Here is a 27802-nt window from a genome sequence, read left to right on the forward strand (position 1 = left end):
TTCTGGGCTCGTGGACGAGAATCTCGATTTCATTTCATGCTCATCCTATTGGATCGAGAGGTGGAGTCTCTGCCTTCCGGGGAAATGCCAGATAAAGCAATGACTGGACTTCCTGGACGCTGGAATGACATCGCTAATGGGTAATCGTGATCAAGCACTCACTGCATCTCAGCACTTTGTGTGCATAGGGTCTTCTGGTTGTTTTTACTCTGTGACCATTGGCAAACCACTTAACCCTTGGTGTACCACTTCTCCCAAAAGTGAGTGATCTCTTAAAGTCCTTGAGACCTATGCCAGTTGATGGATCTCTTTCTGCCTGTCAACAAGGAAGGGGCAGAAAAGCACCGCCTGCCACCTAAGGGGGGATGACATTTGTCACAAGCCAGGGACCTCCCAGCACTGGTGAGAATGTACCCTTCTTTGACACTGTGGGGCCGGCAGGAGCCCAGAGCTGTGGCCAGCCCTGCAGAGGCAACATGACCACGTGCTGCCATGTTGGACAGATTCTTGAGATGCAAGCCAGGTGTCGCCTCCAATCAGTACTTCTCTCCCTGCACAGCCACTGCCTTTATAGGCTTGACACCTGGCGATTGAGAACAGCATCAGTCCCTTCCTCATCAGAAATTTTTTGTTGAAGACAGCTTGATCTATAATTTCACAGAAAACTTGAAAACTAGTTTTCAGCAGGAGGCCATGACCCCTAAATCCTTTGATAAAGGCATTTAAAAATGGTTATGGTTGTTGTGGATTGTCACTATTATTGTGACATGCCATTAACATTTAGTGTCCAGATTCTAGGGTTGCTATTAAATGTCCTGCAACGAGCAGAAGAGTCCCTTGTGAGAAAGATTGTCCTCCCTGAAATGCCAGTAGAGCCCCCTTTGAAAAGCATTCTTCAAGGAGTTAGCAGGCAGACCCTTTGGGGTCTCTGTGCCCACTGTAAACACAAAAGCCATGTGAGGCAGTGGCTCCTCAGTGGTGACTTCGCAGCTGCCCCATGAGAGCTCCTGGCAACTCCTGTGCCCATGCTTTCCTGTGTGGCTTCGTGACCTTGTGCATTTGGGAGGGTCTCGTCTGTGCTGGGCTCTCTGATCGTTTTCCTTCTCTGTTGGCTTTCACTGTTCATGTCTTCCTCTGCCACCAGACCACACAATGTCTCCCAGGAATTATGGAGCCTCTGCTGAGATTTCAAAGCTCAAGCTCCTTGGGAAGACCTGGTTTGGAATATTCCATGGAAACCTAAAAGATGAGCTCTTGGGAGGACACTCTGTATTTTAAAATTCTCTGGGTCTCTGGGTAAACATTCCTTCCCCTCCCCCAGTCATCCCAGGCTGCTTTTCCTTTCTCATGGAATGTTTTCATTTTTTTTTTTTTTTTGAGTTGGAGTCTCACTCTGTCACCCAGACTAGAGTGCAGTGGCCACTCCTGGCCACCGCAGCCTCAACCTGCTGGGCTCCAGCGATCCTTCCGCCTCAGTCTTCCGAGTAGCCGGAATTACAGGCGCGCGCTACTACGCCCGGCTGATTTTTGGATTTATTGTAGAGATGAGGTCTCGCTGCCTAGGCAGGTCTCGAACCCACGGGCTCAGGCAGTCCACTCACCTCAGCCTCCCAAAGGCACGGGATTACAGGCTGAGCCACCAAGCCCGGCTGAATGTTTTCATTTTAAAGTGGCTCGGGCTTTTTCTCCCTTCACTTTGAAGATCCGGTGCCAAGAATTCTGATCGCGTGTTCTGGAGAATGAATCCCAGGTGTGTGGCGCTCCTTGCCTTGGTGAGATGGATCCTGAAGGGGTCGCTGGAAAAAGCCCACTTCCAGGAGCTTGACAAGCAGTTTCTGAAGCCAAAGAAGATAAGGAAAGGAAGGGAAGCCTTGGGGAGGGTGGTTTTGCACGGGAGTTGGATGGAGCTAGAAGCCAAGTGTCAGGAGGAAGCTGGTAGGAGGTGGAGGTGCTGGTGTTGAGCACAGGCCTCTGCTTTTCCTTCTTGGCCACGGAGTGTACAGAGAACACAGTGGGCAGCTGCTGGAAAGGGTCGCTTTCCAGAGAGCATTTTCTCTCATCTATTTCTGGATCTTCTTTTGTCGTATGACTCAGAAAGTGACCCTTTCCAGATGAGCCACTAAGCACCTCAGTACTGAGCACTGTGCCCACTCGGATGAGATAGAGTGAGGTAAAGTTCAAAGGAGGGACAGCGCGCAAGGAACCATCAGCCTGGTTTGGGGACACGATTTCCTCATCTGCCTCCCAAGATAGGAGGAAAGGACAGCGCCCAACTGGAGCATTTTCCCAGCAGATGGGCACTGCAGGAGTGTGGAGGCCTGGGCTTCCTGCTGTTGGCCACAGCTGTGGTGGGGGTGCCAACACGCATTCACTGCTGTGTTTATAGGCACATGGAATTATGTATGGACTCATGTTATGCGTGTGTGTGCATGTCTGTGTGAGTGTACACACACACACACACACATTTCTTTTTTAGTTTAGCCAAGATATTTTAGTCCTCTTTTCCATTTTTGCCCTGCTGCTGTCTTTTCCTGAAAGTTGTTCTTTTTACCTGTTGCTGTAACCAATTTGCAGAACATTCTGGATATCTTCCCAGGCAAAAAAGAGCAGCATTGGGCTGGGGTGAACCCTCTTCTTAGAGCCAAAGCACGGTCTCCCAGGCCTCTAGCAGCAAAGCCCTGCACACGGGAAACCTGTCCAGACCCACTCAGTCACAGTTGACGTGGCCATGAGAAGTTGGAGCTGTTCATGAAAGCAGACGATTCTTGACATAGCTTTGACTTCTGTGTCCTTTTGTCTATGAAATTCTTGTTGGAATTTTTTTTTTTTAAGTGAGAAACATTTCTGGCTGGACGACTGTGGTGGAGAGAACGTGAGATGCCCTCATGGTCACCGCCCCTTCCTGTCTCTGTTCACGCAAAATCTTCTGTCTGGTGCACTCACCCTGCTGGGCCCAGCGGCAGCAACCCTGCTTCCATGTCTTGGTGGCTAGCTACCACGTGGTGCCAGTGTTACTTCCAGAGGCTTCCAAGGTGCCACTTGCTTCAGGAATGGTGGTGCTAGCTCTTGTTTTCTCAGTGAGTTTTTGAGTTGAGTCACGAGGCCTTGACAGTGGTCATCTCTTTTGGCGAGGTCTTCCCCCTGGGTGGACATCAGGTGATCCGCCTGTGGTCGACCCGGCTTCTCCTTGATGTCCGTGAACACTGACAGAATTACTCTTCTCATGGGGGCGGGATCCAGACTCTAAAGTGGGTCTCCTCTTGGCAGCCTTTCTCATCCTCCAGTGATGGGAGGAACTGGGTGATGGGCTGTTCACCAGCCTGCCACCTCGTCCGCTGCTCTTTGTAGTTGGGTATGTTCTGTGTCCTGCCTCTCCCAGGGCTGCTGGTCTACCAGCGACCTGGCCTTTCCTGGCTCTGTCCATTGAAATCATCTTTGCTGAGTCTTAGAATGACTGTCACCACCATGATGGGGCATCACAGTCACCTTGGAAAGAGCTTTTGCTTTCTAAATGTTTAAGTTTGGCAGAACTGCTATCACAGATACCACAGCCTGGGTCGCTTAAACGACAGACCCTTCTTTTCTTCCAGTTCTGGGCATTAGAAGTCTGAGATCAAGGTGTAGGCAGGTTTGTTTGCTCTGAGCCTCCATACCTGGCGTGAAGGCAGCCGCCTGGCTGTGTCTTCACCCGGTCTTCCCTCTGCGTGTGTCTGTATTCGGATTTCCTTTTCTTTAAAAGGGTCAGTCGTATTGGATTAGGCCTCATTCCGATGACCTCATTTTTGACCTACTGTTTTAAAGGCTGTAACTGCAAATAGAGTTGCATTTGGAAGTACTAGGGGTTAGGACTTAAACATATAAGTTTGGGGTACAGGTCAGAGAAGCAGTTCAGCCCACAACATTCATATCTTACTCGAAACTTCTGGCTTTAATTGTGTCCCCCTACTTGTTGTAGTGGCTACCTGGCGCTGAGTGCCAGGAGGTGCTTTGGAGGTCTATGGGCAAGGGCTTCCCCCAAGTCACGGGCAAACTACCTCTTTGGGTGACAGGGATTGGGAAGTAACTGGACCCAGGGTTCCTGAATTATGTCCCACCAAAGTCACTTTGCCCCATCCACCAGAAGGGATCCTCAGGCCAAGCCATCCCACACCTGTTTTCTAGCCGAGTGTCCTTAAATGACAGTGGGAAACCTCAGTGCTGGTACCCTAGGCTAGATCTGGTCATGCAGGGCAGGGAGGAGCCAGATTTCTGCACCAGACAAATCTTAGTGGGTGTTTTGAGTCCTTATTACATACCAGGTAACTGTGCTGAGTATTTCCTTTCTCTAAAAAAAGAACCAAAAAAGGATTGAAAAACCCACTTTTGACATGACAATCACATTCACACTAAAACGCAGGACAGACATAATCTTAAGAGTGAATAGCAGCAGTCCTTAGCACAGAAGTCATGTCACTTTACAAATACCGCGCTCCCCTATTTTTCTCATTCTGCTGTGAGCAGAAAGTTCATTACAAGGAGTTATCATTTGGGCTTGGCCTTGAAGGTGAATAGGAGAGGGGCTGGTGTGGGACTAGGGAAAATTTCATAAAAAAGAGTGTCATGGAAAGAACACAAGCTTTGGAAGGAGACACCAATAGTTTGACATCCTGGCTCCAGCACGCACGGCCACGACCTTGAGCAGCAGAGATGGACTCGTGGTGTGGGAGCTCCCAGCTCCCATGCTTGGGTCGCAGGTGCACGTGAGCCTTGGTGGCTGTGAGGGTGGAATCAGGTCATCCTTGTTCTCAGAGAACCTCTGGTCTTGCCCAGACTCTGTGACGCAGCCTCAGAGTGAGCCTAGCAGCGTCCTTTTTGTGTGGAAGCGGCCACAGATGCACAGACGACTGCCATTAAAGTGCTGCCAGTCTCAAGAAGCTGAATCCAGCGTGTGTCGCTCTCTTGGTCCTCGGGCATTGCAGGCCGTTACAGCCGAGAGGCCACAATACACCTATGGAAGTGAATGTGATTCCACACACCACACAAGTCCACCGCCATAGACCTTTGAGATGAAGTCAGTGCCAGAATCTGGTCTTATTCCACAAAAGTCAGGAAGAGCCCAGCCTTCCTCTAATTGTTCCTGGGCTGGGATGAACTGACATCCTTGCCAGGGAGAGAGATGTATTGCAAGCTGAAGAATTCTTTTCTTTTTCTTTCTATTTTTTTCTTTTTTCTTTTTTCCTCTTTCCCCTCAATAAAAGCATATCACGTCTTCAGGAGGGTTTTTTCTCGTCTTAGATGGGAAGAGACTTTGAGCATGTTTGTGCTCGCTGAGCAGCAGAAGCCAAGGGGGGAGGCTCACAGATGGAGCAAGACCTGGCAGAAGCGGGAGGCGATGGATCAGGATGCTGGTGGGGGAGGCCCGCCCTGCTCTGTGCGCCACGCTCCCGCCCACGCCCACTCCCGGAGGGGGAGCCGAGTTGGCCTCCAGGGACAGCAGAGTCCACGCGAGCCCCGCCGATCTGCACCCTCATCCAGCTCGTGAGAGAAAGACATGATGCCACCCGCTGTATCTTCGCATTTCCAGGGAGATATAGGGCACGCTAAGCCCCTCACAGCGCATATGGCCGATACTCACAAACAACCGCTCCGTCAGTGCCCCGATTGGCGTGTGGCACGTTCACCAGATACAAAAGTAAAATTAAGATGCCAAACGGTTCATCTGAATTGTTGTACGTGTATGACTGTCGTATGCCGCGTGTGGACTTCCTGCTTCACTGGCAGTCTCACTGGCTGCTGGAAAGTCGCATGCTCGAGAAGAGGCGGCAGAGCCCAGAAGTGGAGAGCCTGGATCCTGGAGCCTGTCTCTGGTTTGAATCCCACGTCACTATTTAGTCGCCCGGGCAAGTTATCGAACCTCTCTGTGTCTGTTTCCTCATCAGCAGAATGGGAGTGATGGCATAGCGCTTCTGTCAGGGAAATGGTAGAAGGATGAAATGCATTAATATTTTGAGCGTGTTTAGAACCGTGTCAGGCATGTGATAAGCACTATAACATAGGTTTTCCTTGAAATAAAGAAGCCAGAACCATTCTGGCTGTTTTCTTCAAGAGACCTGCAGTGTCACTCACACTCTCTAGGATCTGCTCATGGGAGTCGCATTTTAAGTTTAAACAATTAGCATCTTTGGTTCAGAACCCCAAGATTACTCTGTTGGGTCTATTTCTGAGTCTTCAGGGAAAGGGATGCCTCCCTAAACACTTAAAGGTGCTGATGGGTGCCCTGGGGTGGTCAAGACCCTCTTTGAAACTGGAATGACTCCTACAGACATGCAGATCATGAACCCCTTGGAAATGTTAATGGTTCCCTGAGATATGCGAATCCAGGACTAGCTTTGACCAAGAAATGTGAAGCTCATGCTGCTTGTGCTTGACTGAGGTGTGGTTTAGAAGTTGCAGCAGCAAGAATGCAAGTCATTTCGGGCTAGGGAGAACTTGCTGGTTGTGCAAATAATGGCCTGGCCGAGGGCGGCCCCTGCCAAAGCTCTCTGCAGCCTTGCTTTGCGCCCGTGCCCTGGCTCCAGGGCAACTGCCTGTGCATGAGGCTGGGCTGATGCCCTGCCAGTGCCTTCTCTGCCCACCGCTCAGAGGCTCACACTCTTGCCAAAGCAGCCGCAGATATCGTCAGCAGTCCTCTGCAGCATCTGGTGACCCTGCTTCTGAAACTGGGGAATCTTTCGGGTGGACAGCTGCAGGCTGGCGTTGAATAACAGGACGGCTTTTACTGTGCGACCTCACAAAAATAGGCATATGAGGAAAGACGAATTCCATGCGACACACGTAAAGACCCGGCCAAGCAGCCTGCATGGCCGGAGCATGGCTGAGCTCTGGGCTCGAAGGCCGTCAGATGTGTTCATGCCCAGCAGCTCTTAAACTAGTGACGAAATATTAGTCCTAAGGGTGGGATCAAGGCTTCTTCTAAGTTACAATGTGGAATCTCGATGGAAAACAGCATTTTTTTCACTTAATTCTGTGCTTTGAATTAGAAAAAAATGTAGTCCCAAGAAATAGGAGATTATATATGTGTTCAATATAAAAAACCACAGACCCCCCCCTCCCCCCAGGCATGTGTGTTCACAGGCAGCCCACTCGGTTGTGCTGAGCATGACTGGCTGTGTGTTTTCCACTTTCCTTTTGTTAGCTGTGTAGTTACTTAATGGTCTCATGGCAGGCAGTAGGCTTTGGAGGGTTAACCTAGGGAAAGACTTTTTTCTCCTGCTAATTGAGAAAAGGCCACGTAATTCCATTCTAGCAGAACACCTCTGTCCGCTGGTGATGAGTTAAAACACAGGTGTGTGAGGAAATCTGAGGGGAAAAAGAAAGTTCCGAGCACATTCCTGGCACTTTTTCTTGGAGAAGGAGACCCTCATTGTTCCGAGAGGTGCTAGATGGAGCTCCTTGCCTGATCTGTGGGTGGATACTGGCAGGTCTGGTCTGCCTTCACACACTGTAACTGCTCTGTCACGAAGCTCAGCCAGTGTGTACGCGCCTGCCAGGCAGTGGGGAGGCATGCTGTCCTGGCTTGGCCACTCTCGTGGGCCTTGGCATCAGCCCTGTTGCCAGCTCTGCCGTGGGCGCTGCTGCACGGGGGGCAGTTACTTTACTGACTTCCCCACTTCCTCACCTGGAAAGTCAGCCCAACCGTAGTGCCCACCTCAGGGGGCTCCCACAAGGACTAGATAAGATCACGTATAAAGCGATGAGAGTAGCGTCAGACACAAAGTCAGCACTTATTAATCGCTGAGAATTACTGTGAATAACAACAGCAGCAGTGTGCTAACTCGTGCATCGTCAGTGACTGTTCCCCGAGAGCCAAAAATGATACCCCCCTAAAAAAACGGTTCTGCAGAGTCCAAGTGCTTGGGGTGGGAGCTGGCCTTGTTCTGGAAGTGGGGTATCTCAGACTCCTCTGTGCTCAGAGTGCGAACGAGGGCTAGCCTCGGGGCAGTGTTCACGGGGTGAGCCCAGCTTGCTTCCTCTTCCTCCTTGGCCACGTCTAACACCGACAACCCTGTTTCAGGCGATCTGGGCGTCCACAGTGGGGAAGAACTCCAGCTCACCACCACGATCACCCATGTGGACGGCCCCACCGAGATCTACAAGCTGACCCGCAAGGAGGCCCAGGAGTAGGAGGAGCAGGCTGCAGCGCCGGCTGGGACGGCCTCGCCACACCCAGCCCCCTCCTCGAGCAGGGCGCCCACAAGCTCGGCGTACGGACGAGTGCCCGTGGCTCTCGGCTGTGGTTCTTGGACCAGCGGCTCAGACGTTTGTCAGTCTGTCTTCTGACAGTTGCTTTCAGAGGAAGAGCCCTGCAGCCACTGATGCGTGGTGTATGATAACAGGAACTCTGGTATGACACGTTTTCTGTGGTCATTGTTAACTCGTGACATAGCCACATCGGGTGGTTAGCAAGCCTCGTGTGTTGGGGCTGTACTCCTTGGGGATGGTTTGGGCCAGGTAGGGAGTGGAATATTTGACTTTTCTCCTATTTTAGAGGCTAGGTTCTATTTTAACATCGCTGGCATAATTTGTCAAGGTTGACTGGTGTCATAGTCTTCTCACTCCTAATCCATGATCACTTTTTTTTGTCTATTTATATCACCAAGTAGCCTACTGAGTAATATTTAAGTTGCCGATAGATATGTATCCCTGTTTTTTTCTGTGGCGTAATGTAACCGAATTTCATGAGGAGTTCGATTCCACCAGGGGTATTTCAGCTTTGAAACCAAATCTGTGTATCTAATACTAACCAGTCTGTTGGATGTGGGCTTTTAAAAATGTTTGCTAAACTTCCCAAGTAGGATTTATTGTATTAAACGGCCTTTGGGTCTGAAAAGCTTTTTTAACCTCTTGCTTAAGATGTGTCTTATTTTGATAAGATGCTTCAAACAACCTCCCCGAGTGTAGATCCCATCTCTTAAATAAACCCGTGTGAATACGCATGTGTGTTTATGCACACGCCCTCCTGCGCAGACCAACGGGCGTGCATGCAGAGGCTCTACCAGGCTGGGTCTAGAGGAGGGGAGTAAGCGGGACAAATCGCTTTGTGAAGAATTAAAATATTTTGCCTTCAAGTCCAAGTGTTTGGAGCCAGGGCTCCTTCCTGGGAGAAAGCCACATGTTCTGCAGTGGGTGGTGAAGCGCCCCAGGGTGGCCACAGGGGCTCACACAGGGGCCGCAAGGGTGGGGAAGCAGGCCTCTCCCCACCCCGCGTTACTCAGACGTCCCCACGTCGCCAGTTTCGTGTGTCAGCACTGTCGTTGGAGAGGCAGCGTGGTCGAGCAGAAAGAACTCGGTTTCCTGTCAAAGGCCCGTCATAGACGGGTCGTGTGACCTCTTTCCAGCCGTCTGACCTACAAATGGACTCTCGTACATTCTAATTGCTTCATGGAGCCACAGTGAAGAAGAAAACAATTCACGTTTATGGAAATGCTTTATATACAAGCCACACAGACCTGCCTTTCCTGGAGTCTAAAGCCGAGTTCATGAGTCGTCTTCTCGGACACCGAGGCCTGGAGATCTGGGCGCAGTCCCTTTGACGAACCTCTCAGCACCAAAGACACTCTTTCCCCCGGGTTCGGCTAAGCCATGACCAGCAGCGACATACTTTGGCTCTGGCTGTTCTTGCCAGGCCTTCTCCCCACCTGGCAGGCGTTGGCAGGTGGACGACTCGGGTCAGCTGCCATGGCGCCTGTGCCTCCCAGTCTGGCAGGGAGGGTGAGCGCGGAACGCCCCAGCTGAGCTCCTGTCCTGGAGGATGGGGAGAGTCTCTGGGTCCCCCGGGTGGGGGAAGCGGCGGAGGTCGGCCTGAGGCAGGAGGGCGTCTCGCCAGGGCGGATGGCACAGGGCCCTGGGGCAGAATCACAGAAGCAGCGAGGAGTGTTTGGCGAAGGTCAGTCACCTGGCCTGTCTGCACACGGCAGTGGAGGTAGGCGCCACAGCCCTGCCAGCCTGGCTCTTTGAACGCTGTGGTAAGACAGCAGGACTTAGCCTCAGGGCTCAGGGATTGTGGGATGAGCAGAACGAGCCCTGGAACCTGGAGAGGCTGGATGAGCCCAGGAGCGGGTTCCCCAGGGCCGGAACCGGGCAGGAGAGAGGCGTGGGGCTCCGAAAGAGATGGCTTTGGTGCCGAGACACAGAAGGCTGCATGTTCTCGCTGTGGGGCTTCGTGCAAAGCAAGAGCGAGTCCCGTTCGAAGCCCTTGCTGGGTAAGGGCATGGTGGGGCCTGGCAGAATGAGATTCCCAGCAGACAGGTGTCAGTCCTTACAGTTCTGTACGTGGCAGGAGCCGGCTCTCGCCAGCTCAGCCCCCAAGGGACGATGCTCGGCCTTTCTAGAGAGCCTCAGGGATCCGCAGAGGTGAAGTTACCAGAAAGAGTGGGAGCAGGGTGGCCCCAGGGCACCCAGCACCCGGAGCCCCTGGGCCCTTCCCCTAGAGCAGCACCACAGAGAGCTAAGGCCCCGCCCTGTCCCTCCCACTTCACACTAGGAGAGAGCACCTGAGTGGTTCCCTTCAGGCAGTGGCTGTCCTTGTGCCAGTCAGCTGTGACCCGGGTGTCAGTCACGTGGCTGCTCGAGGCCCACCCTGTCGATCAGGGTCAGCTTCCAAAGAATGGGGAATCCATTTTGAGCTGGGCAAACGACCAGAGAAGACCTTGCATGGTGGCCAAGACGATGAGTTTGGATTTGCCTGGGCTGGGTTTTAAGAGCCGTCTCCTGGGAGGAAAACGATCAGTTGGTGAAGAGAAACGGGGATCCAGAAGACCACCCTGGGCAGCAGATCTTGCAGCCGCCAGCATTGAGAGGGAGAGGTCCAGCTGGGCGGAGCCTCGCGGCTTTAAGAAGCCGGCCAAGCCGGGCTCAGTGGCTCAGCCTGTAATCCCGCACCTTTGGGAAGCTGAGGTGAGTGGATTGCCTGAGTCCGCGGGTTCGAGACCCGCCTGGGCAGCAAGACCTCATCTCTACAATAAATCAAAAAAAATCAACTGGGCGTGGTAGCGCATGCCTGTAATTCCGGCTACTTGGAAGGTTGAGGTGGAAGGATCACCGGAGCCCAGCAGGTCGAGGTTGCGGTGGCCGGGAGTGGCCACTGCACTCCAGTCTGGGCAACAGAGTGAGACTCCAACTCAAAAAAAAAAAAGCCAGCCAGCCAGAGTGGGTAGCCAGGCGCAGCCACGTTTAGCAGGAGGGGAAGGAAATGAGGCCGATTGATCAGGGAAATGGGAGGCGTCCAAGAACCAGATTCATGGGGAGAAAAGAGGAAAAAACCACGTGCAATGTCCTGAGAGGTTCAGCAGCTTTCAAGCATTGGTTAAGGCCTGGCGTGGTGGCTCACGCCTGTAATCCCAGCACTTTGGGAGGCCAAGGCAGGAGAGTCACTTGAGCCTAGGAGTTTGAGACCAGCCTGGGCAGCATAATGAAACCACTTCTTTCAAAAAAGTCAAAACTCAAGTCGAGTGTGATGGCGTGCACCTGCAGTCCTAGCAGTTTGGGAGGCTGAGGTGGGACAATTGCTTGAGTCCGGGAGTTCGAGTCTAGCCTCGTCTCTACAAAAAATCCAGAAATTAGCTGGGCATGGTGGCACATGAGAGGCTTAGGCGGAAATATTGCCTGAATCTGGGAGGTCGAGGCTGTGGTAAGCCATAATCACGCCGCTGTGCCACTTCACCCTAGCCTGGGTGGCAGAGTGAGACTGTGTCTCAAACAAAAACAAAAAGCCCTTGGCTAGATCCGTGGGATCTGGTGTTTGGATGCGTGTGACCCTCTCGAGGGCAGTGTTATGACCAGTGTGCAAGCAATATAATGCCAACATGTAGGAGATGAGATCCTGAGTCTTGAGTCAGCTGGCAACCGAGAGAGGGCAATACACACTGAAAACTCTCAGCCCTGAGCAAAGCAAGCAGGGGGCTTATATATGTAATGCAGCTTAAAAAAATGCAGTTTCTGTAACTGTGGTAATTAAAGGTTACATATCAGGAAGGAACAGAAAACAGGGAAGGGGGTAGTGTTACTTTACTAATGTGGCGGTTCTGCTGTTTATTTAGTTGGCCGTCGGCCAGGTACTTTCTTGCAAAATTAATATTTTTGAAACAGGATGTGAGTGGGGTTGAGGATTTCAGTTATTACGGTTATACAGACGTTTCAGTAGACGATGGGGGTGGAGTCAGTGGGTGGTCGTGGATGGGAAAGACCATTGCTCCCAGAGGACCAGAGTAAAGGGAGGCATGTGCATCGTGGTCCACAGAGACTCCCACCGAATGTATAGCCCGAGGGGTGAGGCCCAGTCCTAAGAGGAAGGTGGCGAGCTGGCATAAGCCCAAGAGAGCCAGAGTCGGGGGGTCAGGGGCACAAGGCGTGTTAGTGTCGGCAGAGCGGAAGGTGCGTTTGTTGTCAGCCGGGACAGGAGCAGCAGGCAGCCGACAAAGCCTGTGGCCCCAAGAAGGGGGCAGCAGCGCCTCCCGGACTCATCCCCTCCTCAGCCCTGCTGTGCGGGCTGGGGTGGGCTGCGGAGTCCTCAGTTCCGGGAGGGCAGGGGCCCATGGCCCCCCTCGGTCTGCCGAAGGGGAAGCAGAAGCCCTTCACGAGGTGAGAAGACGCTTCCACTCGGGACCATCGGCCTCGAGAAGAAAGTCTTCCCGAGCCCTGAGAGCCAGTTTTACATGCCGTCGTAAAAAGCATGTCGAGTAGCTCTAAAGAGAGTGACAGATGAGACGTGTGCTGTTTTACTTGCCTGTTTTTACAAGTGAAGAAACTTCACTAATGCGTTCAACAAACACGTGGAAAGGCAACTGCTGCATCACATGGGCAGCATCCGTTTTTGTGCTGGGGACCCCGCTGGGACACCGTGTGTTGTTCCTGCATTTTCCCGCTGGGAAAGAAAATGCCTGTATTGGCGAAGCAAGTGGTTCCCCCATGACCACCCTGGGCGGTTTTGTCGTGTCTTGGACCCGGGATAAAGTGCTCTAATGACTGTCTGGGTCGACCCATAGCTTCAGAGCTCGTGGAGCCCTTGGGAGTCACTCCTGGGCCCCACATAGAAGGCCAAGAGAGGCTGGAGGATGTCGCCGGTGCTCACAGGGTCCTGGGTCTCACCCTCATTCTGGCAGTTCTGGAAACTGCGTCTCACCAACTCCTTCAAATGGGTCAGGCCCTTAGAGGCCGACCGGTGACAACGGGGCATCTGTGCCCTAGACTTCCAGCGTGATCGCTTATGACAAAGAATACACGTGTCTTGCGGCCCCACCATCCTATACGCTCTTCCTTCGATCGTCAGCTCGCCAAGGAGGAAGAAAGAGCAAACAGGCTTTTGGTGGACAAGAAATAGAGGCACAGAGACCTGGCTCCGCGTGGGAGAGACAGCCGAGCCCTGAGCCTCCAAAGAATGCATACTCCGCTCCCCAAAAAGCTACAGCAGCATGTGGGCATTCCACCAGGGAGGGTGGGGTGTGAGTAATGCTCTGCTAAGCCCCGTCTCTCCGATGGCCGCACATCCCTGCCTTCCCTGGGGCCCCTACTCTCGACTCAAGCCCATCTGCCCCTGTGGCCGCCGCCCCTCAGAACATTGTGCCACCGACCGAGCTTGGTCTGCCAGTGCCTTCGGCGCTCCGAGGCTGCGCGTGGCCCCTGGAAGTCAAGGTTCCTCTGTCCTGCTGTGCAGCGGGCACCGTCGGACATCTCCGAGTGCGTGCTGGCGTTGCACTTTGATGCACGATTGGCTTCTGAGACTGCGTCTGCCTCCCCTTTTCTGCAGACATCAGAGAGGTCTAAAGGCAAGTCCCGAACCGCTGGGTGGCAGGAGCTTCCTGGGTCCTGAGAAGATGCCCTGCCCCCCGGGGTGGGAATGCCTGTGGGTGTTGAGACCGGACCTTTGCTTCTCACCCATCTGTACTGACTGAACCCCCTCCTGGACTCCTATCCCGCTCGGGGCTTCCCTTTCCCAGGCGTGTCATCTGTGTTCCTGAACCACGCCTCTAGACACGGGCTCTCGGAGGCTCTACCCGACCGCCAACCTGTTAACTGCATCCTGGCATCTCAGACCGCAGGACGGCTCCTGCTGGCGGAGTGGTGTGCGCATGTCACTTCCTCTCCTGGGCCTCAGTGTGCCAGGAAAATGGCACGGGATGTTTAAAAATGTCCCCGTTTTATTCCCCACTTGTCCTGACCGTGTGGCCACTAGAATGCTTGGAGTTTTAAAAACGAATGTTATCCATCCCTCCTTCTGTGTTCAGCGGTGATTTTTAACTTAGCTGTAAAATATTGTATGCGCCCTCGTCATATTTCACTTGGCTCACACACAAATTCAGTAGGTAAAGGGCCTCTTTAAATTGTGAAATAAGTAAAAGTAGTTAAGTCTTTTCCGATTACCAAATGGACTGGTTAGGTTGCGGGGGAATTTGCAAACACGTGTTCACCCTAGACCAGAAAACCTTCACTTGGCCTGGGCCCCTAAACACACACACACACACACACACACACACACACGGCACTGAGCAGCAGCGATGTGTGTGTTGCAACATGTAGCGCGGCAGTGCCCACGTTTCCCCCGATGCCGCCTTCTCAGTCCCGGAGCGGGGCTGCCCTTCACCAGGAGAGGCCTCGGTCTCGGGAGGCGAGGGGCCTGCCGGAGGCCCTGCGTGGAATGCCAGGGCTAGAACCGTGAAGGGAGCAGATCCCGGAGTGTGTGTCGCTGTCCTTTCAGTCGCATCCTTGCGGCGGAGGAGTCAGGACTTTGCCTGTGAGCTGCCACTGGAGCCAGATGGCCTTGCTGTGCGATGTTATTCCGGCCTTTAAAAAACCAGGAAAGCCAAAAACCTGCTGGCTCTTCACCCACCATCAGTGGCGAGTGTCTGCCCTCTCCTGGCCAAGTCGAGAGTGGCCACTCGCTGAACCAGTGCTCAGGACAGCAGTCAGACCTCAGAGTCTGGGGTTTCGCAGTCACTCCACGATGACCGGCTTGAGTCGGTTCTGGCCCCGGCCCTGCCTCTGACTTCTGCCCTGCAGCCCTAAGGGCAGCGGCCTCTGCCCATGCCACGGGAGCTGGGCGATTTCCAAAGTCCTTGCCAGCCCCAGTGCCAGGAATCGAGGGAGGGCGCTCCACTGTGGGCGGTGGGTGGGCCTCGCCATCTCAGGTCGGCCGTGGAGGCAGATCCCGTGCCCGTGCGGGCTCTGCCGCTCGCAGCCCCCTCCTCGGGGCTCACAGCCGCGCCTCTTCTGGGCTCTGAGCTCAAGGTGGCTCCCTTCCCACCGGGGCAAGTCAGCTGGGGATGGGCTCCTCTCCCAGTATTGCAGGCCCCCTCGCAAGCTCAGGGACCCAAGAGGCTGGGTGTGGGTCCCTTCCACGGCCTGTACGTGGCCGACTTTCTCCACACACCGGCCGGATGGACGTGCTGTGTGGACAGTGCACGAGATGCCAGTAGCTGGGTCAAGGTTCTTCCACCCCGAGAGCCCGCCTCAAACAGCCTTCCTCTGTCTGCGGAAGGCTTGACCCAGGAGGCTGTTCCTGGGGGGTGGGCGGGATTTCAAAGTGGCATCTGTGCCTCTTATGGGGGCTCCGCCTAAAAACAGACTCTGGACAAAGGTTTGCGTGCTGGCGGTTTGCAGGGAAGGTGACCCCGGGAGCCCAGAAGGCACGGAGAGGGGAGGCTGAGGACAAGGAAAAGGGAGGACGGGCCCCCTGAGGGCAGCTGGGAGCTTTTGCAGAACTGCCCCTGGGGCAGGGAAGTAGAGGGCTGGCTGGCTGTGGAGGGTCACTGCTGGGCCCTTGGCCTCGGCGACTAGGCCAGCGTGAGGCACATGGGCAGGGCACTGGTGGCTGCTGCCATGCTGGGCTTATCTGCTCTCAAAAGCAAAAGGCCCGTGTTGCAAAAACTGAGAAAGTACATTAAAGAGTAACAAAAAGCTGTAAACTTCTTACAGTGACACCACCCAGAGATAAATAATGATAAAATGTCGAGTGTGTTCTTACACAAGTTTTTCCATGCACGTGACATCTCTGAATCAGGACTGTGTCACATACAGAAAGTCAATGTCTGGCCTGTGCCATGTAACCTGCCTTTTGCACGACATGCTGTGTCTGGAAAATCTTCCTGGGCTGTCTTGTTGTCTTCTACAATATGATTCGAAGGACTTGATTGTTCTAGTCTTGGATAAGGATGTGTCCTTACTGGCCTATGACGGATCCCCTACGGTCTGGACAGGTAGCGGGTTTGCAGAGTCTGGCTCCTGCGACCTACGGTGAAATGGACGTCCCTGGATGTCCGCCTTCTGAGTGCATCTCCGACCACTGCTTTGGAGCTGTTCCTCAGGGCAGAGTGACTGGGCGAAAGGCCAATGAGGCACTCGCGGAGGGGCTGCTTTTCTAAGCACTTGAGACCGGCGAGTAAACAAAGGTCCTGGCATGGAGCGTGTTGACCCCGGAGGAGGAGCAGGGAGGAGGCAGGAGCTCACGAACAGATACGGGGACTGGCCACGCAGGCTCGAAACCGGCAACTCCGAAAAAGGTGGAATTTGTCTTTACTTCGTCGGTGGACATCGCCGCGCTCCTGTGTGTTTACATTTTTAAACGATCATTTCGTGTTCTTTGTCGTTTCCCTCTGATGACATCCTGATGTGGGACATTCATCCTGTGTTGACGATGTATGCAGCTGGACTTTCCCAATCTGCTACTTGCTTTTTTCAATTTTTTTTTTTTTGAGTTGGAGTCTCAATCTGTCAGCCAGACTGGAGTGCAGTGGCATGCTCCCGGCCCCCGCAGCCTCGGCCTGCTGGGCTCAGGCGATGCTTCTGCCTCGGCCTTCCAAGTAGCTGGAACCACAGGTGCGTGCTACCACGCCCAGCTAGTTTTTGATTTATTGTAGAGACGAGGTCCCGCCAAGTCACCTAGGCTGATCTCGAAGGCGCGGGCTCAGGCGATCCGCTCGCTTCGGCCTCTCAAAGTGCTGGGATGACAGGCTGAGCCACCGAGCCCGGCCTGCTTTTCATTTTGATGCGGATGTTAACTGGAATAGAGACCGTTTTAATTTTTATGTAGTTGACCTGTAAGCCTTTTATAATTTCTGCCTTTGCTTTAATGCTTAAGGAACCTCTCCTAAGATAATAGATCACCTTAAAGTTTTCTTTCTTCAGCTCCTCAGTTCACGTGGAATTTGTCTCTCAGTTGGAACCTCAGTTAAGTGTCTTTTCCAGAGAGTGATCCCCGCGTGACTCTTTGGGTCATAGGAGGGGAGCTCAGGGTCTGAGGAAGCTGGGTGACCCCGGCAGAAGGTGGCCCCTGGAGCAGTGGTGCCAGAGCGGGGCGCCCTGAGCTCTGCTACCCACGGCTCCCTGCAACCCTCCTCCAACTCTGCCAGCGTGGGTCCTGTCGGTGCCCAGGAAGTCTCTGGGGGAGCGAGACTCGCACTGCAGCATAGCAGAGAGATGAGCACTGCCAAGTGAGCTGAGGAAGAAACGGGCGGAGGCGGCCCCAGCCCCTGTCCCTGGACCTCCCTGGAGCAGTGCTTCCAAGTTGTCTGTCCCTCTTTGCTGGAGGCTGGGGAAAGGCATCTGGCACCAAGAGCTGATGGCCGCATTGACTGCACGACAACCAGGCATCACGTGCGCCCCCTCTCTGGCAACAGAGGCAGAGCACGAGGACCCCGTGTGATGGCCGGAGCAGGCCTTGGCCGGCCGGGCTCTGACACAGCACCTGATTGCCATGTCTCCCTGGCCAAATCATAGCACCGCTCTGGGTCTAGTTTTAACAAACCAGAAGTCCTTTTTATTGTACCACGTTTAGCACGATGCTGTGTGATAGAGGGCCCCCCCGCCGAAAGCAGAATTGTCTTTGGAGGGCGGGCCCTTTGTGGTCCTGGCCTCCCCAGCAAGTGTTGGAGGAACCCATCAGCATCAATATGGCGGCTAGCGTTGCTGTGAGAGGCTGCGTTGGGCTTCAGTGAGTTTCTCTTCGGAGGTTCTTTCAACGCCTGTGCCCATTTCCTGGTGGGTGATTTACACAACAGCCTGCCCACACCGCGCCGAGCGTTCAGCAGTTTTTGACCCCAGGAGGCATGACCTCCCTGTTCACCAGGTCTCACCCAGAGTGACTTTTGTTTTTATTTCCGGGGGAGGAAAAAGCCCTCAAAGGGACTTTGATGGGGAAGAGGTGAAACAAAAGCAGCAGAGGCACCAAAAGGCATCCAGATGGACGAGCTCAAAAACTGTTTTGAGCAGCGGAGAAAGCATCTTGGTAGTGCATTGCCTCGGCGCACATTTCAAAGGTGGCTGAAGTTTAAGTATGCAAGATAAGTACCCAACTTTTGATAAATGGATTCTGGGTTTGGGGGGCATTGTGGCTTGGAGTTTGGGCTGCAGTTGTGCAGGCGCAGTTTGGGAGTGTGTACAGTCTGCCAGTTGGGTACAGAGGCCTGAGGGTGGGGGGACAGACAGAAAGAGGAAGGAGGAAGGACATGGAAAGTGGGTTGAGAAGGAGCGAAGATTTCTTGTGAGCTGGGCTTTCTGCCAACCTATAAGGTGGGTGGGAGGAGTAGGGGCCAGCCAACCAGGTACCGGCAGCCTTTTGTTTCCTGGCTGGCTCACGTGGGTCGGTCCCCTTAGCCCTGGAAATCAGCCTTGAAACCACCCTGGCCCACAGTGAGTCACTCGCAGCTATTTGCTGCCCTCCGCTGGCCGGAGTAAGCAATGGCAGCACTGCGGAAGACGGGTGGGTCTGAGCAATAGTCTCATTCCCGAGACAAACATTCCGGGAGTGCCAGGCACTTTGCAGGCCAGCGGCCAGAGGAAGACTCCTGCCACCATGAAACTTAACTCAAGATCCACAAGAATACTGTAGAAGATACATTGGTCTGTCATGAATATAGGAAGAGGGGAAACCTGGAGATTCGGGCCAAACAAATAAACAAATCCATCATTTTCTGGGGGAAAAAAATCCACAAGAATCATAACAGCGTCCTTGCGGTGTGTGTGTCATGGAGGATTCTAGCCACTTGACACTTGTCAACTAATTCATGCAACCCTCAACTCAGTCCTATGAGGTAGGTCCGCTACTTCCCCCACTTTACAGGTGAGGAAACGGGCATAGAGCGGTGGACCGACTTCCCTAAGGCCACGGGGCCGGGCAGTGACTGAGCCGGCCCAGCCCAGGCCGTGTGGCTGCAGAGCCTGGCCACGCCCGCACGCTGGCCCCAGTGAGTCCTGGCCCAGGTGCTGTCTCGGCCGAGTCCCTCCATGGAGAGGCGAGTGCTGCTTCCTGGCTCAGCTGCCATGGGCCCAGAGCCCACCCCAGCTTGCGTGGCTGAGCATTGATACAGGAGATGTGTGTGCCCACAGCGGGCCCTGCTGGGGGTTGTCCCTACCCTCTTTCTCTCTCCCAGAGCTGGCCCTGGGCCGGGAGGGTCAGGAAGGCCATGGAGTCTTTGACCTGCTGTCCCCGTGTCTGTCCCCGTCCCCGGGGTCCCAGCCTCTCCAGCTCAGCAGTCATGGACTCAGCAGGGCACTGAAGAGACTCGCCCGTCTGGACAAGCACTCGGGGGCAGAGGGGCAGACGACCGCAAGATGCCTTCAGGACAGCTCCTGGGCTTGCCCCGTCCACAGTCTTGGAACTAGGAGCGTCGAATCTGTGAATGCCACGGACCCACTGCAGGTTTTCCCGGGGGCGCGTTCCCAGCACTGCGAGTCCCTGGAGTGGTGACAGTGGGTGAGTCCTTGCCGGGCTGTCAAGCAAGTTTGAGGAGCCCGCTTCTTTTCTGAGGCCGGCACGGTCTTGACCGTGGTGGCTTTGGAGTCGGCCAGTGAGGTCCAGGGGGTGCTCCTTCACCCACGTGCTTGACCTCCTGCTCCCTCTTACTGCTAGAGGGTCTGTGGCACTTGGGGTTGTGTGGTAGGGCTTTGCACACCTGCCCCCACTTGCCGTCCACCTGGAGAGCTTGTGCAAGGGACATCTCTGGGTCAGAAGGTCTTGGGGAGGAGCCCGAGATGGTGGATGTCTCCAGGGATTCTGGGTTGCGGGCCCCAGCCCACACCTTCCGCCGTGAGGTTTGCAGAAGATCCCTTCCTTCCCTCTCCCCTCCCCTCCCCTCCGCTCCCTCCCTTCCCCTCTCCTCCTTTCTTTCCAGCTGAGGCCTTACGCCACCGCCCAGGTTGGGGTGCAGTGGTGCAATCACAGCTGGAGACGAGGTCTTGCTGTGTTGCCCAGGCTGATCTCGAACTCCTGGGCCCAAGCAGTGTGGAGATATTTCCGAGAGACGCGTCCGCTGTGTGCCCTCCCCAGGTGCCCCCCGACCGCCCTCTCGCAGCCCTAACACCTGCCGCAGTGCTTCGGCCACATGAAAAGTGGACTTGGCAGTGAGCTGGAGGCCCATGAGGGCAGGATTTCTGTCTGTTCTGCTCCCGGCTGTATGTCCAGAGCCTCGCAGGCACCTGGAGCACAGAGGGACTCGTCATTTCCTGGGAGCAAGTGCATTGCCAGAAAAAAATCAGCAAAAGTGTTTTTTCCAGGCATCTCTGAAACAATGGGCTGAGTTAGGGAGGATTGGAGGCCGGGACTCCTGCCAACTCGCCAAAGACTTGTAAAACCATCCAAGGCATCTCTTTTTTAAACTCTTAAGTTGGACGCAACCAGCCTGTCTGTAAGTGATGCTCCACCTGTGAGGACGGGCTGTTTCTGTGGTCACGGAGGTTGGACAAGTGCGTATGTGAGCCAGCCCAGAGCTGCAGTGTGGGCTCAGCGACAGACGAGAGAGGGCGCTTCCTGCTGTGGGACACCCAGAAAGAAGCGCTTTCTTTAGAAAGCATCCTGAGCCACGTTCGCGGGCAGCTAACTAGGTCAGGTTCATGGACGGGCCTCACCCTGTCCTCACGCTCATGGCCAGTCCAGGCAGGGGCCACGTCCCTTGTTCCTTGCTCGCTAATGGTTGGCTTGTTTGTTTTAATCCGAGAGAACGGGAAAAGACGTTGTTACCATGGGGGTCGCTTTGTGGGATTCTTAAATGGCGGCAGGGGATCTCTTCAAGTTACACACACACACACACACACACACACACACACACACACACACACACACACACACACACACACACCCCTGCTGCAAGGAGCTTACCACCTTCTTAGGGACACGCACTGTGCAGTCAGTGACCAGGGGGAAGTTCAGGGATTCTTTTTAGTGATTCCCGGGTGAGCGCAATCTGAGAGGGTTTCCCAGAGGACTGAAAATGAGCCACGCATTGAAGCAGTTGGATGAAAAGCAAGGGTCAGGGAAGGGTGTGCCCGTGTGGAGACGCAGTTGCACGGGCATGGCTGGGAATCAACGGCAGAGGTAGCCTGCTTAGAAGAGAATGAGGGTGTGGTAGCTGGGAAAGCGCCATGGAGCCAGAGGGTGGGAAGCCTCGACAGCCAGGCCATGGGGGCTGGACATCCGGACATATCCTTTAGACCCGGGGTCTAGGAGGTAGGTGGGACCCACACGTTGTGCTGCTGGGTTCAGGCAACCATGGGAAGACAGCCTTCCGAGTGAAGCCAAGAGGACGCTGCAGAATGGGTAGAGACTGAAAGCATTCAGCTGCTAGGTACAGTTGTACAGCCTGTCAACTGCACAAGAGCACCTGGCCAAGAGACCAAGCAAGGACCAGAATATGGTTCTGCCTCCTCTTACCAAGCTATGTACCCTGACCTGGGCTGCCTCCTCCCAGAGGGGTTCCCGTTCAGTCTTCACAGAGGCCCTGATCATCTCAAGCCTCAGCCAAAGGTTTTCTCCGTGTAGCCGAGGCATTTCCTTAAGCGGCCAGCCGTGTACATCCCCAGACGTCCCGAGGAGGGCACTGCTCAGCTTTGCACAGAGCACACTCTGCACACACAGGCTCCGAGGATGACTTGGAAGCCGAGCAAGCTGTGTCTGCTCCTGCTGGCTGTCAGACACGGGAGCGAGTGGCTTGTCACTGCCCACTTCACGTGAATTCGACAGTCTTCCTCCCGCAGGGACGACTTGGCGGCCAAGCAGGACACACCACAGTGTCTACAGTCCTAGAGGGCCTGACTTAGGACCAGCCGCCAGCTGGCCTAAGGGGCTTGGGCAGGGGACTCCATGCCTGTAGGGCATCCCAGAGCTCTCCCAGCCGCTCTAGGGAGGCAACTTTCCAGGGCAGCTGGCTCACACACGGAGGGACGTGAGCACCCCGGCCTCTGCCACTGAAGGCCAGCAGAGTCCCCCATACTTCTGTGCAACCAGGGTTTAGGAAAGAGCAAGAATGGATCCCAGGCTGCCAGCTAGCTCCGCACCACTCATGAATGCCCTCTCCCACAAACGCAGGGGCCCCTTCTTCCCCAGCCTTAATCATGCTCTCCGTTGCAGAACGGAAGCCACAGAACATACCAGAACCAAATGGTGCAAGTTTATCTATGGTCCCCAAAGGTTCGTGAAACGCTGTCTTAGTTCAGGCTGCTCTAACAAGAATGCTGTAGACGGAGAGGCTCCAACAGCAGGTCCACTGTAGACAGCTGGAAGTCCAAGATCAAGATCAAAATCAACCTGGACGTTAATTCCTCAGCAGTTATTTGTGCTACAAATAGCTGATTTGAGAGCTTTCATGTTCACTTTCTTGTGGTATCTTTTGATGACATCGATGTACTTGATTTATCAATGTTTTCTTTTTTAGTGGGTACCTTTTGTGTCTTTTCAAATAAATCCCTGTAATAAATTATAGGATTATAAAGATATTCTAAGCGACTGCTAAAAACTTTAAAGCTTTGCCTTCCATAATTAAGGTTTTAATTTTCATACATAAGGGAATAAGGAGCTTCCTTTGTTTTTTTCTTGTATAGACAGCAAGTGGTCTCGCCACCGTTTGTTGAAGGGTCCAGCCATGACCTGTACCACCACATCCTTCATCCAGCGACATGGATGGGGAGGGCGAGGGCGGGGGGGGCACACACACAAAAAAATTATCTTTTTGGAGAGTAGCTCCCTTGTAGTACACTCAGCATTTGTTCCTCCAGATCAAACGGTCAACCAATGTTTTTATCTGGAAGTTTTGAGAAGGTTGTATCATGATTGGCAGAAGAAACCTCTCGGGTTGTCACAAGCAGGTGATTGGCTCTTCTACCAGGACAATCACCTGCCCACACGGCGCTGAGTGTCCTGCAGTCTTTGGCCCCAAACAGCATGACTCCCATACCTCACCTCCCTGTTCACCCAATCTCACCCTGAGCGACTCTTTTTTTGTCTCCCTGGAAGAAGTCCTCGAAGAGAAACTTTTGCCAGTGTGGACTAGGCGAAACAAACAAACAAAAAACGCAGAAGCATTAAAAGGCGTCAAAATTGAGGGGTTCAAAAACTGTTTTGAGCAGTGGAAACGCATCTTGATAGGTGGATTGCATCAAACGGAGAGTACTTTGACGGTGACTGAAGTTTAAACATGGAAGATTGAATACACAATTTTAAATAAATAAATTCCGGGGTTTTGGGGGGTCTCCTCATATATAGGTCTTTTCTGAGGTCCCTAGTCTGTTCCCCTGGCCAATTTTCCTATCCTGACTTCGAGACCATCCTGCTTAATGACTTTAACTTCTTAGTAACTCTTGCAGTCTAGAAAGTAAATTTCTTTGTCCCGTTTGTTTCAATATGCCTTGGTTCTTCTTGGACGTTTGTCCCTCTATTTAATGAGATAATCATATATCAGTAAAACCATTGAGCCTTTTATTTTCTTTGCAGAAAAATATTGGAAATCCATTTTCATTTATTTGATTATAAGGTTGTTCTTATTTTCTAGTTTTTCTTCACTTTTATGTCATATTTTTCTAATTTTTAGAAAATTTTTCTAGCGAACAGGCATGAGGTAGTTCAGATTATTCTATTACTATGTTTTTGTACTTAAAATATTTTTAAATTAAAAATTTAAATTTTAAACTGTTGCCTATCTGCAGATATGTCTTTCTGTTCATATATATTCAGACCTTCTCTCTCTCAATCTTACTAGAAATTATTCGTTTTTAATTGCCTTTTAGAAGAACTTTGAGTTTGGTGGTTTCTCTCCATTGTGTCTCTAATTCTTATCGTGCTTACTTTTGTTCTTTGCTGCATTCTCTCCTTCCTTGCACGTTCTCTGTGTAGTTTTACCATGCACACAGGGCTGAGTCAACCATTTCCCCACTGCCAGTGTGCAATCTGGTTTTCTTGGGTCGAATGAGTCTGCTGTTGATTGTTGATCTGCCTTCCCTTTGGGACTTGTTGCTGCTGTATTTTCTCAGATTCTTCCCACTCTTTATACATATATATATTTATTTAAACCCTTTGCTGTAGTTTCAGAGGGTTTGGGGAAGGGCGTAACATTAGGTGTATGTGTTCCGTCTTTACTTGCTTGCTTACTTGGATTCAGTAATCATTGTTTATTCATCCTTGTTTCTTATCATCTTCTTTCCTCTCTGGACTATATTCTAATTTCCTCAACTCTGTCTTCCACTCCACTTATCCTCTCTTCTGTTGCGTAGCCCCTCCACTGGGTTTTATCGTAATAATTCTTTTCATTTATAAGAGTTATATTTCGATCCTTTCTGAGTCTACCATCTCATTTTTTAGATCTCCCATTGCATCCTTATGTCTGTGACTCTGTATTCTATTTCTTTATGGATTTCATACTTCATGACTTTGCATTTTAAGTATGAATATTCCAATATTTAAAGTCCTCAGAAGTCTAAGTCTGGTGAACTTTGTTTCTTCTGCCTCCTGTTCATAGTGGTTTGCTTTCTTGTGTGTTTGGTTATATTTTGTTAAGCACTTATGTTTTGTTGACCTTCATCTGTGGAAATCCTAGAACCCCAACTTGAGGAAGCTTTCCTTCAGAGAGGAACTGCATTTGTTTTTTGCTAAAAGCCAGAGTGCGTAGACCTGCCTATAAAAGCTTTAGCCCCTGCTGGGATCCCCCCACTTAATCTCTCCATCGAGTTGCTCAGCCAGAAGATCCCGCCCTCACCTGTCCCTACCGTGTCCTGGCCTGTGAGCAGGTCTCAGAAGGGGACGAGGCTGGCAGTGGAAGGGTAGTCCATGACTTCTTGCAAGTCCAGGAGTAAAGCAGAAAGTATGTTGTGTCCGGCTGTATTTGTTTTATAGCAGTAAGTGCTTCGTAATACATATTCCCCATAGTGTCAGGGTGCTTTTTAAAACTTCTGTATTGAATTCATCTAACATGGGATTTTCCTGTAGGTATCCTTTCACAGTCACCACCAGTGCTTGGACCCTTCCAGGTGTTACCGTTCCTTCCTTCCTTTCTTCCTTCCTTCCTTCCTTCCTTCCTTCCTTCCTTCCTTCCTTCCTTCCTTCCTTCCTCTTTCTTTCTCTTTCTCTCTTTCTCTCTTTCTCTTTCTTTTCTTTCTTTCTTTCTTTCTTTCTCTTTCTTTCTTTCTTTCTTTCTTTCTTTCTTTCTTTCTTTCTTCATTCTTTCATTCTGCCTTTTTCTGACTTCACAGCATCTTTGGCGTGCTAATTTTCCCCACGATAAGAAAGTTCTCTGATTTTTTTTTTCCAGTTTTTCTTTTTCTGTTTTACCTTCTCCAGAAAATAAGCCTATGGCTCTGAGCTGTACAGTTAGATAGCTGGTAGCTATTCAAATTTAAATCAGTTAAACCTACCATTCTTAGTGAAAAGAACCTCCAAAGAGGAAGGGTGCAGGCGATTCCGTTCACGATGGATTCCTCTAAGGCCATCTCACCGCTCTTGGAGCGGACTGCCCACCTCAGACCAATCAGCCACAGTGGAGTGTCAGGAAGTGGGGCTCTCGGGTGAACCTCAGCACACCAAGGGCCGCGTGGCCCTGCAGAGGGAGGAAGACACGGCGGGCATTTCTAGTCATCTTCATGACTTCATTTGTTTTAAAAGACAATCCTGGGCCATAAGCATGGTGATTTCTGCACAGGGTCCCTTTTAAGAGATGAAGAAACTGAAAACCTGAGAGAGGAGCTATTCAGTGGAGAAGCCAGGATCCAAAACCTGGCCTTTGGATTTCAGAGACCAAATCCCTTTCCAATGAACTGGGGTTATTCAAATTGCAAATGATTTGGGCCCAGGCATCCAGAGTTTCTCTGACAAGCCACTGCTCCCCTGGAATTCCTGCCTCACCCACCGCACAGAGCACAGAGGGGAATAGGTGGGAAAGAGCTTTGAAGGGTGTGAGTGTTATGTGTGTGTAAGGGTTAGAGCCCCCATTTTCAGAGACTGATGAATGTCCCGGACGTTTTTGGCCTCAGGTTGTCTCAGCCGAGGACTCTGTCTCCCAGGGAGCGAGTGTGGCGGGCTCTGGAGCCGGCCTTCTGCCAGTCTGTGGCATGTGTCCCCTTTCTGCACTGTAGTCACCCCAGGGCCAGGGCTGGGACTCAGGCACACCTGGGTCTGAGTCCCTGTTCCATCACTTCCACCTTCGTGCCCATGATGGGGTAGATGACACACCTGTCTCCTTCTCCTCCTGTGTGGGCAATAAAGTAGCACCTGTCTTACAGGTTTGCCACGGGAATTAAAGGAGACAGCACCTGTTAAACTTGGGAAAGTGCCTGGCATGGGCAAGGTGCACAGTGGATGGCAGATAGCTTTCCTGTCTCTCCTGGAGAGGCACAGTTGAAAGGTACTTTCCTCCCTAGGTCCTCAGTGAATCCCTGGTGCTGTCCTGCTAGGTAAATGTGGTTCTTCTCCTGCTACAGAGGAGGAAAAGGAGACACAGTGAGGACAAACTGACTGGTTCAAGGTCTGCGGTTAGAAAATCAGTGGCAGAGACGGCGAACCTTAAGCTCTTCCGATTCTCCCTGCCCGATTTTCTTCCAGGCACCAAACATCCTTTTGCTCTCTGACTATAAAAAGCCATCTCTGAAGAAAAGATAAATTGCCACACTGTGTTAATGGCAGAAAATGAAATCTAGCTCTTCATAGTAGAGGACAGTTCAACAATGGCATGTCTACAAAATGGAGTATTAGGCAGCGACTGGAAACTACGTTAAAAAGGTCATATTTAAGAAAGTGAGCCAGGCACGATGGCTCATGTCTGTCGTCTCAGCACTTTAGGAGGCAAAGGTGAGAGGACTGCTTGAGCCCAGGAGTTGGAGACAAGCCTAGGCAACGTAGGAAGACCTTGTCTATACGAAAAATAAAAAATTAGCCGGGTATGGTGACATGTGTCTGTAGTCCCAGCTACTTGAGAGGCTGAGGCAGAAAGATAGCTTGAGCCCAGTGGGTCGAGGCTTTGGTAAGCCATGATCGTGCCACTGCACTCCAGCTTAGGTGACAGAGTGAGACCCTGACGCAGAACAAGAAAGAAAAATAAAAGAAAATGAAGATTACTCACAGTACACTAATTTGAAAGAACTGATTAAACTATAATATGTATAATTTTGTCCCATTTGCCCCATTTATATTAATGAGTAGAGAGATAGACACCAATATATGAATGATTATTTATACCTAAACAGTGGGATTAAAGATTATTGTTAGCATTTTTTGTGTGCCAATCTGTATTTTTTAAATTTAAAAGTTGTTTTAATTTAAAAGCAGAAAACAGCCGGGCTCAGTGGCTCAGCCTGTAATTCCGCGCTTTGGGAGGCTGAGGTGAGTGGATTGCCTGAGCCTGCCTGTTTGAGACCCACCTGGGCAACTTGGCGAGACCTCATCTCTGCCATAAATCAAAAAATCAGTCGGGCATGGTAGTGCGTGCCTGTAATTCCGGCTACTTGGAGGGCTGAGGCAGAAGGATCGCTGGAGCCCAGTGGGTCGAGGCTGCAGTGGCTGGGAGCAGCCACTGCACTC

At 52.2% G+C, this 27802-nt stretch overlaps 1 protein-coding gene across 3 annotated transcripts in view; it reads left to right on the forward strand.

Moving 5' to 3' along the window:
• WLS (wntless Wnt ligand secretion mediator) overlaps window positions 1–27802 on the forward strand; it is a 127990-nt gene that overhangs the window by 92561 nt on the left and 7627 nt on the right. Inside the window, exon 12 of one of the 3 annotated variants that reach the window (XM_008061632.1) lies at window positions 8054–8971. The exons of 1 other annotated variant lie outside the window; for it this stretch is intronic. In XM_008061632.1, the coding sequence (XP_008059823.1) occupies window positions 8054–8163 (110 nt within the window). In that variant the 3' untranslated portion in view covers window positions 8164–8971. Of the gene's footprint in view, window positions 1–8053; window positions 8972–27802 lie in introns of those variants that run through there. One more of the 3 variants, XM_008061633.1, reaches the window with a different exon arrangement.

This window comes from Carlito syrichta, unplaced genomic scaffold, assembly GCF_000164805.1.
Source record: "Carlito syrichta isolate Samal-C Ts95f unplaced genomic scaffold, Tarsius_syrichta-2.0.1 Scaffold305343, whole genome shotgun sequence".
Classification (NCBI taxonomy): Eukaryota; Metazoa; Chordata; class Mammalia; order Primates; family Tarsiidae; genus Carlito; species Carlito syrichta.